Source organism: Oncorhynchus masou, chromosome 23 (genome assembly GCF_036934945.1).
Source record: "Oncorhynchus masou masou isolate Uvic2021 chromosome 23, UVic_Omas_1.1, whole genome shotgun sequence".
In the NCBI taxonomy this organism is placed as follows: Eukaryota; Metazoa; Chordata; class Actinopteri; order Salmoniformes; family Salmonidae; genus Oncorhynchus; species Oncorhynchus masou.
This window is the reverse complement of record NC_088234.1, coordinates 24798005-24822134: the sequence shown is the minus strand read 5'-3', so window position 1 is coordinate 24822134 and position 24130 is coordinate 24798005. Positions and strand designations below refer to the sequence as shown.

The window sequence follows — 24130 nt, the reverse complement described above, 5'->3', positions numbered from 1 at the left end:
CATACGCATGGTCCTAAAGCACACGTAACTCGTTTTAAATCACATTCCAATGATAAAATTGGATGGGGGGCAAAAATGCAATTTCAGAATGTGACAATTGCACCCCTGATGATTACACAGGTGCACCTTGTGCTGGGGGTAATGAAAGGCCACTCTAAAATGTGTATTTTTTGTCTCCCAACACAATACCACCAATGTCTCCAAGTTTTGAGGGAGCGTGTAATTGGAATGCTGACTGCAGGAATGTCCACCAGACCTGTTGTCAGAGAATTGAATGCTTGTTTCTATACCATAAGCCGCCTCAGGTTCTTTTAGAGAATTTGGCAGTACGTCCAACTAGCCTCACAACCGCAGATAACGTGTAACCACGCCAGCCCAGGACCTCCACATCAGGCTTCTTCACCTGTGGGATTGATTGAGGGGGTGCTGAGGCGCATTTCTGTCTGTAATGAAGCCCTTTTGTTGGGAAAAAACTCATTCTGATTGGCTGGGCCTGGTTCCCAAGTGGGTGGGTCTGCCCAATCATGTGAAATCCATAGATTAAGGCCTAATGAATATATTTAATTTGACTGATTTCCTTATATAAGGATCTATGACATTTTTGCATGTTGCATTTTATATTTTTCAGTATATTTTAAATAACAAAAAATACTGTTTTTACAGCTGTTTGAAGCTGGTGGACCAAAACCGAAAGTTACTTTCAGAAGTCATTCTACACAGAGCGAACAGTGTAGAATTTTAGCAACCAGTAAGTGATTTCCACTAGATAACACAGCTACAAAGTCAGAACAGCTTTCACACTTTTACAGCAGATGCTGCTCCTGTGGAAAAATCTATATGTGAATATCACAGCCAATCACAACCCTGGCAGTTAAGTAATACAGTGAAACACTATCAATCCACTATTACCGCAGACATTCTGTATTAATGGACCTTTTCTGAAATTACAAAGCAAAAATGTAAAACAATTATGTGTAGCACCTTTAACTCAATAGAAAATGTTGCTGTCAAGGACTATAGATGTACAGTAATATAATTAACCTCGGGGGTTTGTGGTATATGGCCAATATACCACGGCTAAGGGCTGTATCCAGACACCCCATGTTGTGTGAAAGAACAGCGTTTAGCCGTGGTATATTGGCCATATACCACACCCCCTCATGCCTTATTGCTATTATAAACTGGCTATAAATGCAATTAGAATGTTTTGACATACATGTAGTATACAGTATGATATATCGTGGCTTTTAGACAATCAGCATTCAGTGCTCGAACCACCCAGTTTATTATAATTATAATGGTATATACACATAGCAACACATGCAGATTGGTTCTCAATTGGCTTACTATGCCAGGATACATTTGTATTTATTTTAAACAAATACACATCTAGGCCTATCTGTATGTAGTTGGGCAGAATTTCCCAACATCCAATTACGACAATGTGTGAATAGTGGATACACCTTGTTTAAGTAAGAATCACCGTTCATTCCATTACACACAGGGACGTTTAGTCAGCAGACTAAATTACAGTCGTATCCATGTCATTGCCACTCAGCATCACGGCCAAAAAATTTATTTTATTTATTTTTATTTATCCATTATTTTACCAGGTAAGTTGACTGAGAACACATTCTCATTTGCAGCAACGAACTGGGGAATAGTTACAGGGGAGAGGAGGGGGATGAATGAGCCAATTGTAAAATGACCAAAGGTCCAGTAAAAAAGAAAAATGGCTTCCAGACATTTTCATTTCTTTGCTAACCTTGTCCTTTGGTGTCTTACATAACGTTAATGTTCTCTCTGCGGTTTGTTTTGGGAGGCTGGGTTTTTGAAAGGGGTCTGTGGCAGAGATGGTGCTTTGCCCTTGGGCTTTCAGCAGAATTTGCTAGTGGAGCCAATGCCCTGGTTTGGTCAACCTTTTGTTTTCACTGTAACCTTTTTACACTTGTAATTAGAACTCCTTGTTTGCTGTTGTGGTACATATGACACAATATCTTTATCATGGGTCGTTCTAAAACTATGAGAATTCAAGGGGTGTTCTTGGTGCAATGTTTACTGTGTAGTTGGTATGGATAGGTGTGTGTGTGTGTGTGTGTGTGTGTGTGTGTGTGTGTGTGTGTGTGTGTGTGTGTGTGTGTGTGTGTGTAACTCAACCAGCAATCGATTTTTACGTGGCATGCAGTTTCGTGTTGATGGACACGTTTATCAAAGTTAAGTGACCATGTGAGCTTTGTATCATTTTGTTGCCTTAAGTAGTGTCCCTTTCAAATGACACCACATAGTTTCAGTATGTTGCCTCCTGTGACTGAAAGTATTGGACTGTAAGAGAAAAACCTCAGCAAATCCTCTCCCTCTCTCAACCAAGTCACTTGAAGGTTATTTACGTCTTTTGCAAATGTCCATTAAAGTCTCAATTTACAACCTGGCTCGTCTGGCGTACTCTGTCATGTCTGGACACCTTCCTTAATAAAACAGAAATGTCGTTATTTTCTACTGCCATAAAGTCTCTACCTTTCTGTAAGGGGAAACCTCATCTGTTACATGCAAGATGATGATGATAATAAAGAGATGCCTAAAGACAGCGCTGGAGTGATTGACATGACCTTTCCCACGGTGTCCTGACCTATGGTCCCCTCAGTTGTCTTTAACGCTCATCAGTGGGAGGGAAACTTATTGAAACGGTCTGGACCGTCCCCGTCAATTAGGATTACAGTGGTAGAGACACACAAAAAAGTAGCACCCTGCTGATCAATACTGATGAAAGTATCCCAGTTAATCAATTCTGACGGGAGAATGGCAGTGATAAGGTGAATTCATTTTGGATGATTGTGATGCCTAAGGCTAATAACAGATTGGGCTACAGACAGATTTTCAAGTTGTAGGTGGTTAAATGACCTCGGTTTCAGAGCAATGGGGAAAACAGTCATGTATCTTCATAATGCCGTTTGAATTTCAGTGTGACCATGTAAGTCTCACAATGTTTGAGGTGTTGGACTGTTAGCTTGACTCATTTATTCAAGACCGTAAGGGCTTCGCAGTGTTGCCACGCATTAATGAATTCAAAACCTCTGCAGTTGTTATGCTTTTGTGGCCCATATCACAGACTGTAAAAGACTTATTCAATTAAATTAAATTATGGTTGTCATGAAAAATGTATGAAGTATTATCTTATTTTTGTTTTCTCTTGAAACTGTTCCATTTTGTTTGAGGAGCTTTGAAGCTGACTGCCTGAGGTCTTAAGTAACGCATCCGTTATTTATTATTCAATCAAGACAATACAGGGAATACTGTCAATTAGCACTTTGATAACGTGAATTATCGAGCTAAGTAAAAAAATATATATACGTTTTCTGTAATTATGCAGAGGAGGTAGGTGTTCTCATGCATTATGCAAATGTTAATCAGATATTTATGAATTTGTTTTTTGTTTTTGTTTTCCAGACGGATATCCCTGAATGTCGGAGTGTTTTGTCTGGCATTGAAAATCTTTAACCCATACGTTTTAAAGTCTGCACATAATGTTGTTGTGAGTGAGTTCATGCCATTTTAGTTTGAGTTGTGAAAGTGCCGACTGGTCTAAAGTCGCTTCATTAAAGGGGATGCCACCGCCTCAGGGCACCACTGCCATTACTTGATGTATGAAACAGTGAAAACTATCAGCCACACAGACAGGTTTGTAATTTGCCATAAGACTGATAAAAGGGACCATCCGTAACAAAGGACTGCAGTTTTATTGGATTGGATACATCATTGGAAGTTAGGCTACAACAATACCAGGGAGCTTTGCGGTATCAGCAAATGGGAATGCTCCCAATTAGAGATATCTCTTTACAATTGAGTTATTTAGCAGACACCCTGGTGTTACAAGCCCCATGCTCTACCAACTGAGCCACACGGAACCACCTTTTCATAGAATTCTGCAGTGGCTTTGAAGTTTGCAGGATATAAATAATGTTGTCACACAACCACTGGTCGAAGGCATGGACGGGGTGAACCCTTTCATGTGAATTGCAAGTGAAAGCCTCTGCTTGTGCTTTCACTCGCTGTAATCCGTCACGAAACCAATTGTAACTCAGTGCTGTTTATTGTAATGGACAGGCTCCTTGAGTTTAAGTTGTGAGACTCAATGAACCCCAACTCTGCATCGGTTTCCAAACATTGAACACATGGCCGTTGAGATTTTAGGGCTGATATACAATGCATTCGGAAAGTATTCAGACCCCTTGACTTTTTCCACATTTTGTTACACATACTGCCTTTTTCTAAAATGCATTCAATTGTTTTATTCCCCCTCATCAATCTACACACACTACCCCATAATGACAAAGAAAACACAGGTTTTTAGAAATCCTTGCAAATGTATTAAAAACCAAAAACTGATATCACATTTCCATACGTATATAGACCCTTTACTCAGTACTTTGTTGACGCACCTTTGGCAGCGATTACAGCCTCGAGTCTTCTTGGGTATGATGCTACAAGTTTGGCACACCTGTATTTGGGGAGTTTCTCCCATTCCCTTATTCCTCTGTCAGGTAGGATGGGAAGCATTGCTACACAGCTATTTTCAGGTCTCTCCAGAGATCGAGAGTTTGATTGGTTTCAAATCTGGGCTCTGGCTGGCCCACTCAAGGACATTCAGAGACTTGTCCCAAAGCCACTCCTGCATTGCCTTGGCTGTGTGCTTAAGGTCGTTGTCCTGTTGGAAGATGAACCTTCGCCCCAGTCTGAGGTCCTGAGGGCTCTGGAGCAGGTTTTCATCAAGGATCACTCTGTACTTTTCTCTTCATCACTTTCCCTCGATCCTGACTAGTCTCCCAGTCCCTGCTACTGAAAAACATCCCCAGAGCATGATGCTTACCCGTAGGGATGGTATTGGCCAGGTGATGAGTGGTGCCTGGTTTCCTCCAGATGTAACGCTTTGCACTCAGGCAAAAGAGTTCAATCTTGGGTTAATCATACCAGATAATCTTGTTTCTCATGGTCTCAGAGTCCTTTAGGTGCCTGCTGGCAAACTCCTAGCGGGTTGTCATGTTTCTTTTAGTCAGGAGTGTCTTCTGTCTGGCCACTCTACCATAAAGGCCTAATTGGTGCAGAGATGGTTGTCCTTCTGGAAGGTTCTCCCATCTCCAAAGAGGAACCGTAGAGCTCTGTCAGAGTGACCATCGGGTTCTTGGTCACCTCCCTGACCAAGGCCCTTCTGCCCTGATTGCTCAGCTTGGTCACGCATCCAACTCTAGGAAGAGTCTTACTGGTTCCAAGCTTCTTCCATTTAAGAATGATGTAGGCCACTGTGTTCTTGAGGACCTTCAATGCTGCAGACATTTTTTGGTACCTTTCCCCAGATCTGTGCCTCGACACAATCCGGTCTTGGAGCTCTACGGACAATTCCATTGACCTCATGGCTTGGTTTTTGCACTGAGATGCACTGTCAACTGTAGGACCCTATATAGACAGGTGTGTGCCTTTCCAAATCATGTCCAATCAATTGAATTTACCACAGGTGGACTTTAAGTTGTAGAACCATGTCAAGGATGATCAATGGAAAACCTGTTTTCGCTTTGTCATTATGGGGTATTGATGAGGACAGAAAATGTGGAAAAAGGGAAGGGCTCTGAACAATCCCCCCCCCCAACTTCTTTAATAATGCATGTCATTTATTTTTTTTAAATCTAAAGCTCATGTTATCTAATTATGTATGTGTTATCGCTCATTAACTTTATTTTTGTATATCTGTGAATTGGTGGAGCAGCTTTTACTTGAGAAAAAGTAAAGATGCCTTCATAGAAAATGACTAAAGTCACCCAATAAAACACTACTTGAGTAAAAGTATCAAAAGCAAATGTAATTGCTCAAATATACTTAAGTATCAAAAGTAAAAGTATAAATCGTTTCAAATGCCTTATATTGAGCAAACCAGACAGCACCATTATCTTGTTGTTTTAATTTACAGATAGTCAGGGTCACATTCCAACACTCAGACATCATTTACAAAATAAGCATTGGTGTTTAGTGAGTCTGCCTGATAAGAGGCAGTAGGGATGACCAGGGATGTTCTCTTGATGTGTGTGGATTGGACTATTTTACAGTCCTACTAAGCATTCAAAATGTTACGATTACTTTTGGGTGCCAGGGAAAATGTATGGAGTAAAAAGTACATTATTTTCTTTATGATTGTAGTGAAGTAAAAGTATGAATAGGAAAGTATGGATACCCCAAAAAACGACTTAAGTAGTACTTTAAAGGATTTTTACTTTTTGCCACTGGGGAAAGGGGTGTTTTCTACCATGTCTGAGTTTTCTCCAGGCAGACTAATGTATGATGGAAACACTTCCACTGTCAGATTACTGCAATTATTAATTAACCTTCTAAATTACTGCACTTTTCAACAGCAAAAAACCCCCACCTCAACTCTGAAAATTCCCCATCCTAAAGCATGTTGTCTCCAAATCCCTCGCCCCAAAATGCAGTCACTCACTGTCCACAATTGCAAAGGACCACACTTTGTGATGTTCGTATCAGTTTAAGAACGGGGAAAAACAGCTTAGGGACGACTTGACTTTTTCAAGAGTTCTAACCAAAGTAAATGATTGATGTTCTGGTACATCAAAAACACTATGGTATTTTGGAAAAGCTGCACATTTGAACTTTAATGCACAAAAAACATTGCTTACAGTAAGTAGCTAGGTATCCATCCAATTGGTGACAGTTTTATCAGTTTTACCATTTTTACATCTGTGGTGTTTCTACCGAACAGACTTGTTTTTAAACAACAACAATGTGTGACGACGTAGTGCACACAATTTAATTTTTATCTTAAGTTTTCATGTACTGAATAAAAATGTAAAGTTCAATATGTTTCCATCGCATTTTAAGATCTACTGTTAGTTTAGTCGTAAAAAAATAAACTGTTGCGTTTAATAGCAAATGTGTCTACTTTGGTCTTGGCGCGTATGCTCTAGCCAACAGCTCGCCGATAGCGCGGGTAGGCAGTGTGGGTAGGCTAGTCTACATGATGAAATTATTATGGATAAGATCAAGAATATTTATTTGTCAGGCTTCGATCATCATGTCACCAGAATATTTATTGGAATCGTCTGTAGCCTAATGAACTGCATAGTTTCCAGAGTCATAGTGGGAGGACCAAACCATATCACCGGGTGACTCTCTTTGCTTCAATATGATGATTATTGTATCAATATTTGCGCCTAAAGGCATTCCCCCCGCCATTTATCTCATAATGAATTGTATCGACACACAAAGATCCCACCATGTCGAACGAACAAATGATCTATCGGCGTTTATAAAATTGTACTGAAACATGTTTCTGTAATTTTTTACTTTACTCTCGTTAAAACTGTGGATGGAAACAGTTTTAATGAACGTAACCAAATTCATACACTTGAACATCTAAGATCGAGATGATCACAGCATTTTGTTGACCAATTATGCCTTTTAGTACATAACTGTCCCCTATTTGATGCCAGTGAATGCTGATTATTAAGCCAGATTTAGCTCTGATTCACCACCTGTGCTTTATTAGTGTGTGCTGACCAACACTGTAATTGCAATATCTTACCTGGCAACATGGCCCATAGTTGAAACATGGTTTTTGACTGTTCGCCTATCTCTCCCTGTCTACTCTCTCTGCCACCACAGTCTAGGCTACTTCACCTGGAGTGGACCTTGTGCTGACAGCATAAAGCATTGCATTTAAACAGTGGCAAAGATTTGCATACAGCACAAATGGACTGACAGTTCTGATAGGAAATGTTTTTTTTAAAATCCAGAATTCTGTGTATTGCTTTAAAAACCAAGGCCATTGCACAAAGAGTTGGCTCTATTGGTGTTAGTGAAAATGAGTTGCCAATGTGGCTGGGGTTTGCAGAAACAATGACCAGCCTTCTTACCCAAAGCCATTCCACTGCAGTCCTCAGAGCAAGCAACATGGAACTGCACTGAACAAAAATATGAACGCAACATGCAAAGTCATGAGCTGAAATAAAAGATCCCAGAAATTACCATATGCACAAAAAACTTCTGTCAAATTTCGTGCACAAATTTGGTTATATCCCTGTTAAAAAAAAAACATTTCTCATTTGCCAAGATAATCCATCCACCTGACAGGTGTGGCACATACAGAAGCTGCTTAAACAGCATGGTCATTAAGCAGGTGCACCTTGTACTGGGGACAAAAATAAAATCTAAAATGTGAAGTTTTTTTTGAGGCAGCGTGCAACTGGCATGCTGACTGCAGGAATGTCCGCCAGAGCTGTTGCCAGAGAATTTAATTTATTTATCATTAGCCACATCCAAAGTTGTTTTAAAGAATTTGACAGTACGTCCAACCGGCCTCACAACCGCAGACCATGTGTAACCACGCCAGCCCAGGACCTCCACACCCGGCTTCTTCACCTGTGGGATCGACTGAGAGGGGAGATTGAGTATTTCCGTCTGTAATAAAGCCCTTCTGTGGGGGGAAAACACCTTCTGATTGGCTGGGCCTGGATCCCCAGTGGGTGGGCCCTGGGTCGCAAGTGGGTAGGCCTATGCACTCCCAGGCCCACCCATGGCTGCGCCCCTGCCGAGTCATGTGAAATCCATATATTTGGGCCTCATTCATTTATTTCAATTGACTGATTTCCTTACATGAACTGCAACTCAGTAAAATCTTTGAAATTGTTGTGTGTTGCGTTTTATATTTTTGTTCATTATAGATGCTACTGATTTATTAGATAACAGCAATGTAATATTGTTTTCCCAGACTGCAATCTTAAGGCAAGTTTGTGTTTGAGATGTAGCAAATGGGAAAGAATGGCTGCATTTATTTGTGTCTACCGTCCCCCATATTTTCCATGGCTATGTGGGAGATAATGAGCCTTCCCCATTAGGTAGTCAAGAGTGTGGTCGAAAGTACCATCTTCAATCGACATTGTACATCAGACACAACACCGATGCAGAGAAGTAATTTGACGGATGTCCATTGTTTGGCAGTGGTTGTATTGTATTCTGGAGTCAGGCTGTGGTCAAGCATTTGTGTTGGATCATTTGAAAATATTTGTGGCTGTGAGAGGGCCAAGGGGAATCTATTACTCCTCAGGAAACTCAGGCGGAATATCGGAATACGGCCCTAGGGCACCACAGGTGCGACTTGGTCGCAGCCCCTTCCTACAAACTAGACCTTGGAATGCCAACATTGCAAACACACACACACACACACACACAGCCATCTTGTACACAAGATCCAGTGATTGTCAGTGGAGGTGGCTTTTTTCTGGCACTGAGCATTTTCATGCCGTCTCCAAAAAACTATACTTTAAAAAGGTCAATAGTCAGATTGATAGTGGAGACAATGGCAAATAGATGTCCTCCTTTCCACTGCCTGTAAAAGCAAATGCCTTCTTTTGAGTCAGTTTGGCATGCCTCAACTAAGCTGTCTATGGCCTTATACAGTATGTGCTGCTCCAACATTCAATAAGGAAAGGGGTCTCATTGTATACGTGTGTGAATTGTTGCTGTCTGCTACCCTGCAAAGAGACTAATGCCTCTTGCCTCATCAGATAAAACAGCTTGGGGTCTTGAAGGCACACGGTCCGTGTTTATGTTTGCGCTCACCTGCTTTGTTGAGCAGCACCATTGTTCGCAGCGCTCTGAAATTCCCTGATAGGCAACACGTGCCATCATTTCTGTGGTGGGTGTACACATTTCTGTCTCTGACCATACCTGGATGTTGCTGCTTCATAATCACATTTGGAAACGAGCTTCATAGTCTTAAACTCTAAAATATGCTTGAGCCAGGTTATAAGTGAAGGTATGTCCACTTTCGCGTCCTGGATTGTAATGATGAGGCATTTGTTGAAGTTTGGTGGATGGAGATGAACAGAAATGTTTTCTGGTGCCAGAGGATTGTATCAAATTTCAAACGCGAAACCTCACCAACCAAAGCTTCAGTTGTCTGTCAGTCTGAAAGACAGATCTCCATCCCCTTGGGGCTCACCAGCACCATTTCTCCATCTGACTGAGAATCAGGTGCTTGAAATATTTATGGGTGCAACAGTTGAACACCACTTCCCTCGGCGCCTATGTGCGTTCAAATCATTTCAAGCCTCTCCACCAGATTTGGCTTCGTGCCTAATCACCATCATTTTGATATTATTAGCTAAGCCTTACCTGACATGATTTTGCCTCTTTTCAAATTCTGGAGGGGAAAACAAGTGGAAAGTTAGTGAGGCTCATCCCCAAACATGAGCAGATGTGCTTCTGAGTGGCTAATTATGAAGCCGCCAGAACTGCTGTACTAACTGTCAATCTGGGGGCGATCAGATCCGGCTCTCCAAAATCTCAGGAATGTGATGGGGAAAGCAGATGAATTCGGTAAAATGGCAGGAGAGCAGAGTCAAACTGATCTCATGCTGGTCAACCTCTTCCACAGGACTGAACCAAAACCTATTAAATCTACCATTGCCCAGACTGCAGGACTCTCCCGTTTGCAGTCATACTCCGTCTCTCGCTGTGTAATTTCAGTTCATTACCATCTGCTAAGGAATAGTCTGTTCATCCTCATTTCAACTCCGAAAGAACATGTTGATTGATTGGTGTTATAGCAGACACCTACTGACTGCCTCCCGGAAAGCAGAATTAAAGAAAATATGCTCCCGCCAATATTGGAACTTGGGTTGCAATTTTGAAATCCATAGTACGTCATGCATTCCCACTTGGGTTACATTGTTCTCCCTATCACACACGCATATATATGCATATATAGTACCAGTCAAAAGTTTGGACACACCTACTCATTGCAGGGTGTTAAACAAATCAAAATATATTTTAAATGTGAGATTCTTCGAAGTAGCCACCCTTTGCCTTGATAACAGCTTTGCACACTCTTGGAAGTCTCTCAACCAGCTTCACCTGGAATGCCTTTCCAACAGTCTTGAAGGAGTTCCCACATATACAGAGCACTTGTTGGCTGCTTTTCCTTCACTCTGCGGATGATTGTGGAGGCCAGGTCATCTGATGCAGCACTCATCACTCTCCTTCTTGGTCAAATAACCCTTACACAGCCTGGGGGTGTGTTGGGTCATTGTCCTGTTGAAAAACAAATGATATCCCCGCTGAGCGCAAACCAGATGGCTTTGCGTATCGCTGCAAAATGCTTTGGTAGCCATGCTGGTAAAGTGTGCCTTGCATTCTAAATAAATGAATCAGACAATGTCACCAGCAGAGCACTATCACACCTCCCTCTCCATGCTTCACTGTGGGAACCACACATGCGGAGATCATCCACTCACCTACTCTGCACAAAGACACTGCGGTTGGAACCAAAAATAACAATTTGGACTCATCAGACAAAAAGGATATATTTCCACTGGTCTAATGTACATTGCTCGTGTTTCTTGCAAGCAAGTCTCTTCTTATTGTTGGTGTTTTTTAGTAGTGGTTTCTTTGCAGCAATTTGACCCTGAAGCCCTGATTTCACGCAATCCCTTCTGAACAGTTGATGTTGAGATGTGTCTGTTAATTGAACTCTGTGAAGCATTTATTTGGGCTGCATTTTCTGAGGCTGGTAACTGTAATGAACTTATCCTCTGCAGCAGAGGTAACTCTGGGTCTTCCTTTCCTGTGGTGGTCCTCATGAGAGCCAGTTTCATCATAGCGCTTGATGGTTTTTGCGATTGCACTTGAAGAAACTTTCAAAGTTCTTGACATTTTCAGCATTGACTGACCTCAATGTCTTAAAGTAATGATGGGCTGTCGCTTCTTTTTGCTTATTTGAGATGTTCTTGCCATAATATGGACTTGGTCTTTTACCAAATAGGGATATCTTCTGTATACCACCACTACCTTGTCACAACACAACTGATTGGCTCAAACACATTAAGAAGGAAATTCCACAAATTAACATTTAACAAGGCACACCTGTTAATACAAATGCATTCCAGGTGACAACCTCATGAAGCTGGTTGAGAGGATGCCAAGAGAGTGCAAAGCTGTCATCAAGTCAAAGGATGGCTACTTTGAAGAATCTCAAATATAAAGGTTTTTGTTTACTACATGATTCCATATGTGTTATTTACTAGTTAAAAAAATATATTATTCTATAATTTAGAAAAAATAGTAAGAATAAAGAAAAACCCTTGAATGAGTAGGTGTGTCCAAATGTTTTACTGGTACTGTACATCAATACTTTGCGACTGCCGGTCCAATAACGCTCTCTTGCAATAACCTTCCCGAGACTGTTGTGATGTTGGCCATCCTGACATGTTCAATGCCCGTAGAACACTTTCACACTCATTGACATTTGTCACATATCGCACCACTGACAGGTGGAGTGACTTTTCAATACACTTTTATACATTTCCTTAGAAGTGGACAATGGCAGAATGTTGCTTTGCCTACTACGAATACGAGACTCTTGCTTCGGTCTTCTGTTGTCTTGCCAGGTCCCAATGGAGACTAAATAAGGAGATGGTTGAGGTGGAGATAAGATCAGTTTAGAGTTTGGCTCAGGGTTCAGTGTGTCAACTATAGTGTGCTGTGGTGTGTCGTATGTCGAGAGATCACAACACATGGTTTGTGCCGACCAGGCTTCCTTTTCACTCTTAGTGCTACAAGCAACCAGGAAGGAGAAAGAACTGATACTGACCTGCCCTATGCCCGTTTGTTCTCTTCATGTACAGTGGCTTCAGAAAGTATTCACACCTCTTGACTTTTTCCACATTTTGTTGTTACAGCCTGAATTTAAAATACATACAATTTAGATGTTATTACTGGTCTACACACAATACCACATAATGTCAAAGTAGAGTTTTGTTTTTAGATTTTTTTTTACAAATTAATTAATTATGAAAAGCTGAAATGTCTTGAGTTAAGTATTCAACCACTTTGTTATAGCAAGTTTAAATAAGTTCAGTCGTAACAAATGTGCCTAAGTCAAAAGATAAGTTGCATGGACTCACTCTGTGTGCATTAATAGTGTTTAACATGATTTTTTAATATAACAAAAGGACCACAAAGATGAGGGACCTTTTCTAATGCCTTGCAAAGAAGGGCACCTAAAAAAGCAGACAATGAATATCCCTTTGTGCATGGTGCAGTTATTAATGACACTTTGGATGGTGTATCAATGCACCCATTCAATACGGAAATACAGGTGTCCTTCCTAACTCAGTTGCCGGAGAGGAAGGAAACCGGTCAGGGATTTCACCATGAGGCCAATGGTGACTTTAAAACATTTTCTGAGTTTTATAGCTGTGCTAGGAGAAAACTGAGGATGTATCAACAACATTTTAGTTACTCCACAATACTAAATGACAGGTGAAAAAAAAGGAAGGCATAAGGCACTAAAATAAAACTGTTAAAAATTTGCCAATGAAAAGAAATGTATGTCCTGAATACAAAGATTTATGTTTGGGGCTAACACATCACTGAGTACCACTCTTCATATTTTCAAGCATGGTGGTGGCTAAATCATGTTATGGGAATGCTTGTCATCGGCAAGGACTTGAAAGTTGTAATAGTAGAATGCACAAGGTGCAAATTCGAAATTGGCTAGTTCATAATCAGTTTTCCTCTTGTCATGTCAGTCATTGCAAACCTTAGAGAGCTATTTGTAACTTGTCAGAAATGTCCAGATCAACCAGCCCATGTCAGCAAACTTTTCTTGAGCTACGTTTTGTTAGCCTATCGATGTTTTTGTTGTTGTAATGCTAGTCACTCATATCACATCAATACACATTAGACATGACAAAATGTATAGAGTTGCAAGCTAATGAGCTTTAAACCTGCAAAAATGTATCTGCAGCTCATGACAAAATATTCTCTAAGTCGAAACCAACAAGTGTGTGAACAGTTTATATCATGAACAGTGTCCATAGAAAGACATGGTGCCCCAGGATGTTCCCCAATGCTGGTAGATGGGCCTGAGTGAAAGAATGTTTGGGAACCCCTGACGTGGAGTAAGGCATTTGTGAAAATCTTATAGAAATATAGAGTGGGAAAGCGGCTGTGTGTTTGGACAATTAATAGACACTGCAGTAAATAAATACTAATAAAAACACCTGTCTTGCATAGGACTGTACTTTACACAGACCGGTGCGCCATAGCCAATCAGAGCTACAGTCGGCCTATATGCAAATAAACCATTTGCCACATGGGCCTGCCATCATTCACTTTGAACTAGACTGTGTGTTTACAGGCAGTAGCAACAGCACGACTTTAGATCATTAGAAAGCATTCAGCAAAAGCCACAAAATGCACCTGAATGGATTTCTGTAAATATGTAAATACCATGGGTCCTCTTACCTTTGGGAACTTTACAATCCTATTGATCAAAGAACCATGGAGGGAGGCTCTCTCCCTCAGTTGCATATGCACATCAACAACAACAAAATCAACAACTAACGTTAGCCAGAGTGAGATGAGCTAAAGTCTAACGAGGGAACAGTAGATAAACCCTCAAACCTTTTTAAAATTGCACTGATATACAATGGGGAATAGTAGCCTGCTCGCCCTTCTGCAGCTTGCCTGCCAAAGCATGCTTGTCCCAACCCACATTTTGTCAACTGAGTGGGTACTTGCCTGCCTGCCCGTCCATTTTATCAATGCCAAATTCATTTGTTTGACAACTAAGATATATGCTAACTGTGGATAAGTTGTTCAAGTTCAGCATAGCTACCTAGCAAAGTTATTGACATTTGTTGCTAGCTAACCAAATAGCACCCGCATCTCTAGCTGTAGCCAACGGAAACCGATATGGGGGGGAAAATGGCATGACAACCTCCCAGCAGCTAGCTAATGTTACCTCTGTGTTTGTGGACACTATATGGTATAGTATGGTCAACTGTTAATGACTCAATTATTCAACTGGGTTTCTCCTCACCCAAGAGGAGTTTCCTTTCCGCTGGTTAACGACCGGGCCGCATTATCACCAAACAAGGCCTGGATATCCTCAGGTCAACACGGGTTACGGTAATTACGGTGAACCTGTCACCTACCGTAAAGGAATGACATTCCAGGCACAGTTAAGAGATCCACAGACCTACGAAAAGGATCTTATGACATACGAGCGTGATTGCCTGTAACACTAGCAGGTGTGTCGCCGGATGATAAGTTGTAGGTCCTCTGAGTGGTGGCCTGTTTTTTTTTATCCCGGCTTCCTGACGCCACAGAGCGAACATAATGTCTGGGATCTGACGCTAACTCATGCCAGGGTAAGACCTTGACAGGCATGAGAAACAAAGGCTTTCTGAACAGAGCACTGTAAGTCCTAACTGAAGTGTATCTCTGTTTGATGATCCAGTAATATTGGACTGTTGGGGGATATTTGTAAGGGATGTTAGGGAAGGGTAACCTATGAGGTTTGATGCAAGTCATGAGAAGGTCAGAGCTTTACATGAGGGATGTTAAGATTGAAAAGCTGGAAGGGAATTATGTTTCCTCTTCATGATACATGGTCTGTTCTGATAATAGGACATTCACCCAGAATACTCTTCATTGTGGAAAGGTTCAGGACGATTCCCTGATCTGGACTTTGTCAGGCCTTTGGTATACTGCATCTCAGCTTGTAAGTCATCTGTGGAAAAATATATGGCCTGCTTAAATGTAAGCAATGAACTGCAAAAATGAACTGTTGATACTTTATAAGATAAGCTACTGTATGTGAGGGAACTTTCAGTCAGCAAAACAATGGATTGTATGTGTACTGAATAACGTCAGCACGTGGCCCCTCAGAACTATGGTAATCCTACCCTTCACCTTTTAACAAAACAATAGGACCTACACAAGCACAGCAGCAGAAATCATCAAATTGTTTGTTTCAGCAGAAAAATGCTATTTAACTATGAATTGATTATAAGTATTCGCAACTATGTCTAACTATTTGTCTACTCAAACAAAGGCAATTGAGTTTATACATACTATTAATCTATCAAATAATTAAACCATGTTTTTCAGGCCATATATCATATTAATTGTAACCGTTAGCTCTACTGTAGGAAAAATGACTCTTGTGAATGTCATACTTTTATGAAATTGAGCATGTGGGATTTGATGTGTCCGAAGTCAGTCTGTAGGGAATAGCGCTATTCTGGCATCCTTTTTGTCTTTTAGCATAACTGTATACTTAGTGTTCGTCAGGCCGCAAAGCAATAGCATCCCCTGGTAATTGTTTTGTTGGGGCATTTATTGCCTTTCCTAAACCATTGACGGGATCGGAACTCATTCCTCATTTTGCCTCTAGGGCAAAATATTTAAGGCAACCACTTTATTGATGAGAGGCTGGATCAAAGTAAAATGCTCCAACATTTTGATGAGCTTTGCACTTAACAACCTACCATTCCTGTAACACTGTATCAATCTATTTGTTAACTAACTGTTCTAGGTTTTGTTTACTTTTTCACAGAAGCCAAAAATATGAAATGACAGCAGTATAGTGTTTTTATGCTGCGTTGTGATTTAAAATGCTGGGTCCCCAGTTTGTCCGTATTACAACAGTGTCTTGGTTAGGACAACAACGCCCAACCTTTGCGTATCATTAATACTGTATGTCACACTATGAACTTGGCACGACAATTCACTGGAGCAGTGGTAAGGAAGCAGTCCCTGTGACCCCTGCCAACTCATAGTCAAAGCTGTCCCCTACATATTACATATCACATCCATTTAGTCAATAAAGGAACAAAGGGCATGTATTCCTCCAGACACACTGGCTGCATGCTCTTTTCCTCCTTGATTAAGGGCCGCGTCACTCAGACCCTACATTAATTCCACTGTTGTCTGCCATTTCTCAAGTCAGACACTTATTCCCTTACTGCACAGCTCCAGAAAATAACAAAACATGCAATGATATGTTTGTATAAGCGCATTCACTTCAGACAAACCTTATTGTTGAATGTTGTCAATACCGGCCACAGTAGTCACATTACTTCCTTTGCTTATTCCCTTTAGCTCTTAGTGGAGCTACTCAGTGTTTCCCCTAGATTCATTTAGCAGCTGCAAAAATGTTGTATATGCAGTATATATATATATTTCTGCCTAGACGCACTTTTAAATGGATAGTTGTTGGCTCAATGTCTGGAAGTCTATGAGAACAGCTAGCATGTCATTGTGCTAACGCTAGTAGCAATGCACCCCCCTACCCTTGCCACCACTGCTTAAAACATTTCTAGTTGAAACACTGAGCTACTAAAGGCTTGTCACTGCACTACCTTAATCATTCCACATAAATGTCTGCTCTCCAAAGAACTGCCAACACGCTTTGTCTTTAGCGAGGACGCACAGACTTCTCCTTTCCAGTCAGCAGAAGGGTGTGTGTCAGTGTGGTAACAAGAATGGATGACAAACGCAAGACATCTGACCGTATTGTCAATAAAATTGTCTGACATCATGCGAGAGGAGGCGGCGATTGTGTCTGCGACGTAGCTCACACAGGTTATTGGCCTGGATGGATATTGTCTCGAAGAACGAACCAGATTAATGTCATTAATCAGCTTCTATATTTACAGTGCATTCAAAAACTGTTCAGACCCCTGGACTTTTTCCACATTTTGCTACGTTACAGCCTTATTCTAGAATTGATACAATGTGTTTTTCTACACACAATACCCTATAATGAAAAATAAACATTTTTGTACATTTGTTAAATATAAAAAATACAGTACCAGTCAAAAGTTTGGACACACCTACTCATTCCAGGGTTATTTTTTACTATTTTCTACATGGTAGAATAATAGTGAAGACATCAAAACTATGAAATAACACATATGGAATCATGTAGCAATCAAAAAAAGTGTTTAAACAAATCAAAGTATATTTTATGTCTGAGATTCTTCAATTAGCCGCCCTTTGCCTTGATGACAGCTTTGCACACTCTTGGCATTCTCTCAACCAGCTTCACATGGAATGCTTTTCCAACAGTCTTGAAGGAGTTCCCACATATGCTGAACACTTGTTGGCTGCTTTTCCTTCACTCTGCGGTCCGACTCATCTCAAACCATCTCAGTTGAGGTCGGGGGATTGTGGCGGCCAGGTCATCTGATGCAGCACTCCATCACTCTCCTTGGTAAAATAGCCCTTACACCGCCTGGAGTTGTGTTGGGTCATTGTCCTGTTGAAAAACAAATGATAGTTCCACTAAGCCTAAACCAGATGGGATGGTGTGTAGCTGCCGAATGCTGTGGTAGCCATGCTGGTTAAGGGTGCCTTCAAGACTGTTGGAAAAGCATTCCAGGTGAAGCTGGATGAGATAATTCCAAGAATGTCCAAGGCTGTCATCAAGGCAATAGGTGGCTACTTTGAAGAAGCAAGTTTTCATCAAGGATCTCTCTGTACTTTGGTCCGTTCATCTTTCCCTCGTCTCCCAGTCCCTGCCGCAGAAGAACATCTCCACAGCATGATGCTGCCAACACCATGCTTCATCGTAGCGATGGTGCCAGGTTTCCTCCAGACATGAAGCTTGGCATTCAGTCCAAAGAGTTCAATCTTGGTTTCATCAGACCAGAGAATCTTGTTTCTCATGGTCTGAGGGTTCTTTAGGTGCCTTTTTTCAAAATCCGAGCGGGCTGTCGTGCCTTTTACTGAGGAGTGTCTTCCATCTTGCCACTCTACCATAAAGGCCTGATTGTTGGAGTGCTGCGGAGATGGTTGTGCTTCTGGAAGGTACTTCCATCTCCTCAAAGGAACTCTAGAGCTCTGTCAGAATAACCATCGGATTCTTGGTCACCACCCTGACCAAAGCCCTTCTCCTCTGATTGCTCAGTTTGGCCAGGTGGCCAGCTCTAGGAAGAGTTTCAGTGGTTCCAAACTTCTTCCATGTAATAATGATGGAGGCCACTGTGTTGTTGGGGATCTTCAATGCTGCAGAAGTGTTTTAGTACCCTTCTCCAGATCTGTGCCTCGACACAAGCCTGTCTTCGAGCTCTACGGTCAATTCCTTTGACCTCATGGCTTGATTTTGCTCTGATATGCACTGTCAACTGTGGGACCTTATATAGACAGGTGTGTGCCTTTTCAAATCATGTCCAATCAATTGAATTTACCACAGGTGGACTCCCATAAAGTTGTATAAATATCTCAAGCATGATCAATGGAAACAGGATGCACCTGAGCTAAATTTCGAGTCTCATAGCAAAGGGTCTGAATACATATGTACATATGGTATTTCTGTTTTTTTGTGTGTGTTTTTAAAATAAATTTGCAAGAATTTCCAAAATCCTGTTTTCGCCTCGTTATGGGGTATTGTGTATAGATAGAGACGATTTTTTTTTGCATTCATTTTAGAATAACGCTGTAATGTAACAAAATGTGGAAAAAGGGAAGGGGTCTGAATACTTTCCAGAATGCACTGTATATTCTAGAATCTAACTATACATTGTAGGTCATAATTCACACATACTGCTGTATTTGACCATTGTCACACACACTGCAGTGTCAGATCATTGTAAGCTTTACATAGTGTACTTCAACCTGCTAAATGTAGCCCCCTACTGAAAAAGTCCCAAATAAAGGGACGCCACTATAGAATCTCTGTAGATTTCCCATCTACAGACTGTCAGTGTGTCGGAGTCCTCACTGTGTGTTCCTCACAAACACGCAACACCGCTGTTATTCTTTATACCTAAACATCAAATCTGTCTTGGAATTACAAGTGTTGGAAGAGAGAGCTTGTCTCATGCCTATGCTTACCTTAAAGCCTTAAACTACATTTTTCAGCACTGCCTCTGGCAAGAGGGTAGAAACAACTTTAGTGCTAGTAAGAGAGGACTCTGAAACGTGTTAATTAAAGAATTTCATGTTGAGTGCGGGGCACCATTAGAACACTAAGTAGACAATGTTTGTAGCGTTTTTTATTACACGCTATAGCGATCATAAAGATTGAGCATTTGGATCCCCTTGAGTGGGTAGAAATTGGGTTGACACACGATGCTGTTGCGAGAGTGGATTACGTGGAACATTATCCATTTGTCAGTCATGTATAATATTGCTTACAGTGGCAAGTACAATATGGACCCCTGTGTGTTTTGTGAAGCGATACGCTTGACTGTGTGTGTGAAAAGTTTAGAGATTTGAAGTCCAACCTGAGGTCATGTGCTACAGATTGTATTCAAAGCCACGCTTACAGTGATGACTTAGTGCCACAGTACTACAGTATATTAATAAGTCATGTAACATACTGACTGGTTTCCATGGAGCAAATGTTGCAATAGGAGATTAAAATGACTGATAAGAGTTGAATCTCTACAGTCAGTGTTTCCCCTAGGAAAGTTGACAATGTGCAAACAGGATACAGACAGGAGTCAATACACAGATTATATAATATAAATACAGTAAACATTCAACTCTGGAGCTGATTTACAGTGAGGAAAGACCTAGTTAAATAAATACAGTTAAAAATGAAAAAATATACACTAGTACCATACTGAAGTGGATAGATTATTTGATGTACCAGTGTTGCAATAGCAAAGTTGCTGCATTGCAGTATTTTTCAATACTTGACGGAATTATCGTGAGCCCAAGCTGCTTTAACAAGGTCTTATAGGCTGCATCTGCACACTAATAAATTGACATGAGATGCATGCTCTTTGATCATTTGTGCCCATATTTGAGATGCTTCATTTTCATTTGAGGAATATATGTGCTGATTCCGAATGTTTACACATGGCAAGTAAATGCACACACGTCCAGTGTTGTCTTGAGAGCCATTGGTGACAGTCACTCATCTCCACAGCTTGCACTCTCCGTTCCATTTCAGTCTCCCAGCATGCACAGCAGCCGTCGGTTGTCAGGGTAACTGTTACACTCACCATGCTGTTTGTCCTAGGTTATGTCTACCCTCAGAACGGCGACAGGCACGGCGTCAAAGCTCGACTAATGAAGCTCTTACCGTGCTCCGCCGTCAAAAAGTCATCTGCCAGTAGCCAAAGCAAGTGACTTTCTCTCTCTCAGAACATCTTTCTCTCTCTCAGAACATCTTTCTCTCTCTCAGAACATCTTTCTCTCTCTCAGAACATCTTTCTCTCTCCCAGAACATCTTTCTCTCTCTCAGAACATCTTTCTCTCTCTCAGAACATCTTTCTCTCTCTCTTAGAACATCTTTCTCTCTCTTAGAACATCTTTCTCTCTCCCAGAACATCTTTCTCTCTCCCAGAACATCTTTCTCTCTCCCAGAACATCTTTCTCTCTCTCAGAACATCTTTCTCTCTCTCAGAACATCTTTCTCTCTCTCAGAACATCTTTCTCTCTCCCAGAACATCTTTCTCTCTCCCAGAATATATTTCTTTCTCCCAGAACATCTCTCTCTCTCAGAACATATTTCTCTCTCTCAGAACATCTTTCTCTCTCCCAGAACATCTCTCTCTCTCATAACATCTTTCTCTCCCCGAACATATTTCTCTCTCCCAGAAAATCTCTCTCTCCCAGAACATCTTTCTTTCTCCCAGAACATCTTTCTTTCTCCCAGAACATCTTTCTCTCTCTCAGAACATCTTTCTCTCTCTCAGAACATTTTTCTTTCCCCCAGAACATCTTTCTCTCTCTCAGAACATCTTTCTCTCTCAGAACATCTTTCTTTCTCCCAGAACATCTTTCTCTCTCAGAACATCTTTCACTCTCTCACAACATCTTTCTTTCTCCCAGAACATCTTTCTCTCTCTCAGAACATCTTTCTCTCTCTCAGAACATCTTTCTTTCCCCCAGAACATCTTTCTTTCTCCCAGAACATCTTTCTCTCTCTCTCTCACTTTCTTTCCCCCCTTTACCTCTCTTTCCTCCTAAATATTATCCTACCTCCCACCCTTTACTCTGTGGTGTTGTAGTACAGTCAGTGAGGTTTTTGAAATGAACCTCAGGCCAGCAGTCACTGCTTCTCCAGTCTGTTCTCTGGTGTCCTTATGTGGCTGGCCAATGGCCAGAGGCACCACCAAGGCAACATTTTTAGAGACCTAATCCTTACTTTAGATTCTACACAAAATGTGAGACCTAATACCAAAGTCTAATCCCTCCCCTTTTCAAATCAATTTCAAACTTCACTGAGTGAGCTCTTTAATGTCATGAGAAATAAGATGCATGGGAAAAGACATGCAAGTGCCAATATGGAAGATGTCAATGAACTGGGTTAGACACTGAGGGCGAAGTGTTAAGCTAAGTCTGATACAACCCACCGGTTTATTGTACTTTGTCTATTAAATAACACACACACATGAATTGGAACCCTATGACTATATCATAACTGAGTCAGTAGAAACGGGTGAATCGTTAATCTGGGTTGTCTGTGTGTTCCTGTGTGTGTCCCATTTATCATCCAACCAGCTCACTGTAGAGTCAGACTCCATAGCGCTATTGAAGAATCACCGTCACACAGTTTCTTACCTCACCGTGTGGTGCCAACACACTCAGTGGACTGGACAGACTCACCATGGCCTTTGTGTGTGATTAATTGACTTGAAAGTGTGAGGGATGGCAGGATTTGATTACAGCAATCTGAGGACAACGAGCACCTTGTCATTAGCATAATAAACCAGATCACAAGATACTGTATTCTTTTGGAGTGGGAGCATAGGGTTTTCACCAACATCAAAGGGAAACTCTGAAATTGGCAGCATATGAGCTATGAGAGTGTCTTCTCTATCCTATTGATGCTTGTAGACACACACATACACACCAGCTCTTCGGCAGGTTAATCCAATACTGAGAAGAGACGTAGCATTTTGGCCACCGTCCACAAGACTCCTCTCAGGGCTAATGAGAGGTGGTGAGACGCTGGCATACCTCAGGTGAGTGTGTGCAAGAGAGACTTTTCAAGTGCTCGGCTCTGAGGACAACCGCTGGCATTGACAGGCCCGAGACGGCGGCTGCCATCATTACAGGCCCATTAAAGCGCCTCTCCGAGTTCAACGGCCCCCATCTCGAGGAGGCTCCCTGCCAGAGGGCCCTTGTTCCTGGGTTTCGATAACGCTAATTACCTCTGCTGTGATATTTCATGAGGAGAGATCGGGACACCGCCAAGTGTTTGGGGGTTTTGCCTGGTTCTGTAGTGGAGGGACCAAGCAAGGATGTGAAAAGATCTTCCTCGATTGGTTGGCTTTGAAGTGTGCTTGAAGCCTAACCTTAAGCCTAATATCAAATAACATCAAATTGTAGGGATCATCAAGTGGGTATGGCTAAACTGACAATGAACGTACACTACTAGCCTATATTCTACCCCTCCTGAGACTGTGGCTGAGATTAACCTGGTTGTAGGCCTTTCAGACATTGGCCTTTGCCTTTGCGTGAATGGCATTTCAATGGGATTACATTAGCAACATGGGTGATAAAAATGATCATATCAGATAACCTCGACAGGTGGGCTGGTTCCAATACTTTTTCGTATCTTCATTTGCTCCTCCCATAATAATCAAACATTTCAAAGTGGCTATAGACTCCTTTGGCTCACTATGGTGCTGCTATGGTAATGGTATGCTCTCCCTCCAATTTTATAACAATAGCCTGTGAAGTAACTGGTTTCACAATAGCTGCAGTGCTGTGCTTACTTAAGGATCCAGAATTAGCATGTTTAGAATGTGTTTGACATTCATATCATTAACGCCATTAACCTTGCTGCTTTAACACAAACTAGCATACGGTAGAGCATGATTGTTTCGTATAAATCCTTTGGTTAACGTGGCGAGTGTAAACTACACTGCTAATCTCTGTTCTTAGAGGGCGAGTCAGTGCTGTGAGACCTCTGTGCGCTCCAGAACGCCGTGTGGTACTGCAAAACTTACTGAAGTAGGACAGGACACACTTTTCTTTTATGGGTGAAATGCAGCCAATTGTGTTGAATTGTTCTGAATGAGTCAGATTCCTTATTCCTCCTCTCCAGACAGCGTGGAAGATGAATTGGAGCTGTCGGCCGCCCGCCATCGCCCCGAGGGTCTGGAGCAACTGGAGGCTTTGACCCGATTCAACCGCAAGGAGCTGCAGATCCTCTACCGAGGCTTCAAGAACGTAAGTGGCCCAGTTTCACCACGCATCCAAAGCCATTGAAATAACGTGCATTGTCTTTTTTTGTCTCACCGCTAAGGTCATCCTCCATCCAGTCGAATTTGTGTCTCCATTCTTAGATAGCTATTTATTTATTTTTTTCCTACTA

General features: G+C 41.5%; 1 protein-coding gene across 4 annotated transcripts in view; it reads left to right on the top strand.

The window, feature by feature from the left end:
- LOC135510612 (Kv channel-interacting protein 4-like) overlaps nucleotides 1–24130 on the top strand; it is a 268359-nt gene that overhangs the window by 221693 nt on the left and 22536 nt on the right. For all 4 annotated transcript variants that reach the window (XM_064931672.1, XM_064931671.1, XM_064931673.1 and 1 more), the window contains exon 2: nucleotides 23861–23985. In XM_064931672.1, coding sequence (XP_064787744.1) covers nucleotides 23861–23985 — 125 coding nt within the window. The remainder of the gene's footprint in view (nucleotides 1–23860; nucleotides 23986–24130) is intronic.